This window comes from Procambarus clarkii, chromosome 38 (assembly GCF_040958095.1).
Source record: "Procambarus clarkii isolate CNS0578487 chromosome 38, FALCON_Pclarkii_2.0, whole genome shotgun sequence".
NCBI classification, from domain to species: domain Eukaryota; kingdom Metazoa; phylum Arthropoda; class Malacostraca; order Decapoda; family Cambaridae; genus Procambarus; species Procambarus clarkii.
In genome coordinates, this window is record NC_091187.1 from 22,700,072 (window position 1) to 22,704,378 (window position 4,307).

Here is a 4,307-nt window from a genome sequence, read left to right on the forward strand (position 1 = left end):
TGCGTTTATAGCATTTATATTACTACACAATAGAATCTTATTCTCTTTAGAATTAATTTGTATCAATCGATAGAGTTACAAGTTTAAACCATTGATTTAGTATTACAATAATGAGAACTGATGGGGAACAACTATTGAGCGTAGAAGCGTGGTGCCTCACAGATGACGCGCCTCAGGTGGAAACAGGAGGAGTCGTGCCAAGTGACACCATCGTTGTACAGGTCGTTTAACACCGCCAGACAGTCCTCATTGCCTTCATCGTTGTCTGGCTGTGGCAGTCCTCGCCTGGGGAAGACAAGTGGTTCTCAAGGCCATGATCTTTACCAGTTAACACCAATAGTTTTGTTTACGGTCAACAAACCAGTTCTCACCTGCCGGTGCTAGACCAGTTAGAGTAGGGAGAGGAAGTGCCAGATAACCACGACCAAGACCTCGAGTTACGTTTGTTGCCGCTCGTCCAGATGTCGCTGATGTAGTCTGAAATTATACCATTTTTCATTACGTCCAAGTTAGTCACTCAAGGCCTAGTTAAACACCCAGACCAGCTTTTCAACTTACGGGTAATCATATAGTTGGAAATTAACTCTTGCTTCCTGTGACTTTCAATACTGACGGCCTGGAAACCGTTGCCAAGCCCAGAGCAGTAATAGGTTGCTTGCTCCCAGGTGTAGAGTCGACCAGAGTCGTGACACCATGAGAAGTGGTATGCTCTGCCGTCCACTACCTCGTCAACCTGACAAGTTACAACACAAATTATGTTAAGGCTCATTTTAATTACCAATTAACCTTAAATACGTCCATGAGAAAGGAAAATAAAATTCTTCTTACCAGGGGTTTAGCAGCATGGTTGCATAAAGATGAAGTTGGACGGAAGGTAAAGGGAGTCAATAGTGGAGATACTTGTTGAGGAATAAAGACCTGAGGCTGGCTTGGTAGTTGTGGCTGAACAAACACAGGTTGTTGTGCTGGTAGTTGTGGGAAGGGTTGCTGGGGTTGAGGAGGTTGGGTGGGGCCGCCTTCAGGTACCAAGAGGTTTCCACTTGAGGTAACGAATGGCCTGTCAGTGGCTCCCAAGATGGCGGGAGCAGCGTTGTTATTAACGAAGTATTGGGCCCAGGATGGCATCACTGCCGCCGCCATCACCAGAAATATTATGGCAGCCATCTGTAATGAGTATTTATTAAATCTATAAATAAAAATGGAAATGATCGTTTGTTCAAAACCACTAATCTCTGAAATTTCTTCACCAATGGCTTTGAAATTCTCACAAAACTACCCATAAGCATCCGAACAGGTTTTTATACACAAATATCAAATACCTACCGTAAAAAGTTTTGAAAGAGACTTTCGTGATAGGGAAATCTTAAAACCCTCTACCAATTGCTTTTATATTTTGACAGTTGCATTTGAATAGGTGTGCGTTTATATATCAACTATATAGATGGCACATCTGTGACTGGTAAAAAAGTCTAAACAGCGCCATCTGTCTCACGTAAGTGCTCCACAAGTTCAACCATTTGTTACAATTCCATTTCAATGTCTGCAATTGCATTGATGAATTGAATTTTTAGAGATCAATTTATTTATTTTCATTCTATTATTTTGTATGACATTGCATTGAAGGAGCAGCGTTTACCATACCGTTGATTTTGGTTTATTTTCCTATCGTTTATAACTTTTATCACCGATAGGAACATCAGATCATTTGGGAATGCATCGGGCGAGGTAGTGGGGGAATGGAGGGAAAGACGAGGAGGAATGGAAAGGACAAAGGAACAGGAGTGGGGGAGTAAGAGGGGGACAGGATGACTGTGGTAGGACGAGGGGATGGTGGAGTGGGAAGGACACAAGGATGAGAGGACATTGGAGGTGGTAATAGTGGGAGAGGACTGGGAGACGGGAAATTTACCATGGCTTAGAAACGCACAAGAGTTTAAGAGCCACAACGTGTGGCCGGGAATAGTCATTAATACAAACGCAAGTCATTTCAATTTAGGGTGTGAAGTGGAAGTTTAGTGGGACTGAGAAGTTTAGGATTTAAAACTATCGTTAAGTTGCAAGAAAAAAAAAAAAAACTTTGAAGTTAAATAATTTTGCAAGACTAGCAATGTATATGCTACCGTTAAGTTTAATAGGTATATTTTAGACAAGATGTTAATATTGAAGTTTCACAAATAATGTATTGCTTGACAATACCCATCCAATGTTTAAAGTAATTACCTTTTATCGAAGGCTAACGTAAACGATGAGTCTGCTATTTCATCAAGAACTTTTCATTGACAGGTTCATCACTATTACAATAATCAATGTTACACACCTGGTCTCCGGTATGTGAAATTACAAGAGCACGTTCAAGGCAGAGTATACCTCACTGGAGGCGAGTTGTGATCCCACCGGCACGACCACCGGAAATTTGTTGTATTAAAAGTTAATGGAAGGCAATCTGTTGACGGATTAGTTCCGTTTTTATTCACAATTTATTAAACTTTGAGCGTTTCGTCAAGTACTAAGCAAGGATTCACAAGTGCTTTTTTTAATAGAAAGTTAAGGATCAAGGGAGAGATTGGTATACGTAATATTTATAGCGTCAATAAAATTTGTGTAGACTGCCTAGTCATTCCTATAGTTTAAATTTAATGTAATTTAGATACAAGGTTTAACCGAAATCAGTAGGAACAGGAGTGGTATACCTGAAGGTGCTACAATAAATTACAAATGTTTTTACAGTTTTTCCTTGCAATACTGGTTACTCAAACTAAACTGCAACTTACGACGCCTCTCCGAACTAAGAAGAGTAAGGTTTTAACTGCTCTAGTGACGAATAGTTTGGAATGTAATGACCGAGCAAAGTCATTAATTAAACTTTGTTATGGATAGTTAGGAGTTTCATTTGCAAGAAACAATTATAGTAGCTTCCAAGTGAAATGCATGTATTTCATTAAGTGAGCAGTATCCAAACCACTTCATCCTCTCTACAAGTAAGCTCAAAGAGCAAGGAAAGTTTAGTTCTATTTCGGAACCAAAATATAACTTAATTTTAGAAAAAGAAACTAAATATTCATATTTAAAATTTAATTTTATCAAGTTAAGAGCAGTTTAGCAGGATATGAATTTAGAGGTTATTATCCACGTAGGTACCTACATCTATAAGATGCCATGGATTTGTTTAGCAATGTTATACTAATTAAGTGCATAATCTAGCCAATTGACAAAGATTTAACTTTATCAAGACGTCACTTTTGTGGATGTCATAATCTAGAAAACAATTCTTACAAAGATTATGAAACATTTAATTGTACAACGTCTAATACTTTATTACCAGTAATACTTAACATAATACCACAAACCTTCACTATAATAGGGCGTCTTCCTGTAGAGGTGAGGAGGTAACTGACACACCTCGGCGCCAACTCCCACTTTTATACTCACCACACTGCTTCTCATTGGTTACTAAAGTCTGCAGCAACAGTTCCTTCCTGGCTTGTAATTGGCTACTCCTCAACAGGGGTCCAAGATGCTAGTTTCTCTTGACGCTACGACCATAACATGCAAGTGGCCAGATGCCGTCGCCAGAAGTGGCCATTGACAATATCAACATTGCAGGCAAGGGCCACTTAACCCCATGACTAACCCAACATTACTTGACCTCCTTCACTGTTATGTTTATTTTGTTTATTTATTGTTTAAAAATTTATTATTTATCGTCATTTACCTTATTGTTAGTTACAACATAGAGATGGAGAAGAGAGGGATGAGAGGAAGACTTGCGCTCCCAAGACAGACACTCACAGTATATTTAGCACTAATGTAAAAACTTTTACTTGAACTAAAATGCTTATAAAAGGTTCCCATACCAAAGAAAAAAAATAAGTTTACAGTTGTAAAGTTCCTCTAGTAGTGTGAACTATATTGAAGATGAATTGTCTGTTCAAATATTATTATAATATAAGAGGGGAAGGTCTCCTTCATCCATCATCTTTACTGATCCCCCAGATATGTCACCCCCCATGTTTTTTTCTTTTTATTTTGTAAACACAAATACTACATAATAGAAAAGCATGAACATCATCATTCACATTTATAAGGCAAGAAACACATGAACAAAACTCAAGAGCAGTAAAACAAACACACAAACAAAAGTCGTACAATACACATAAAATGGAAACCTAAACATAGGTAACATTTAAACACAGTCTGACAAGAGAAAGCACCAGAGCACTATAACCCAACATATCCAGGCAAGAAACACGAACAAAACTAACCGTATCTCACAGCACATCAAAACAGGTAAATAAAGCAACACAAAT

At 38.4% G+C, this 4,307-nt stretch overlaps 1 protein-coding gene across 1 annotated transcript; it reads right to left on the minus strand.

The window, feature by feature from the left end:
* LOC123748490 (uncharacterized) lies at nucleotides 1-3,393 on the minus strand. The gene is made up of 5 exons (XM_069337884.1): nucleotides 3,354-3,393; nucleotides 829-1,164; nucleotides 559-733; nucleotides 372-477; nucleotides 1-285 (listed from the first exon to the last, which is right to left on the minus strand). The coding sequence occupies exons 2-5, from the start codon at nucleotides 1,162-1,164 to the stop codon at nucleotides 132-134; spliced, it is 771 nt and encodes a 256-aa protein (XP_069193985.1). The 5' UTR covers nucleotides 3,354-3,393; the 3' UTR covers nucleotides 1-131.
* Nucleotides 3,394-4,307: the final 914 nt, after the last annotated feature.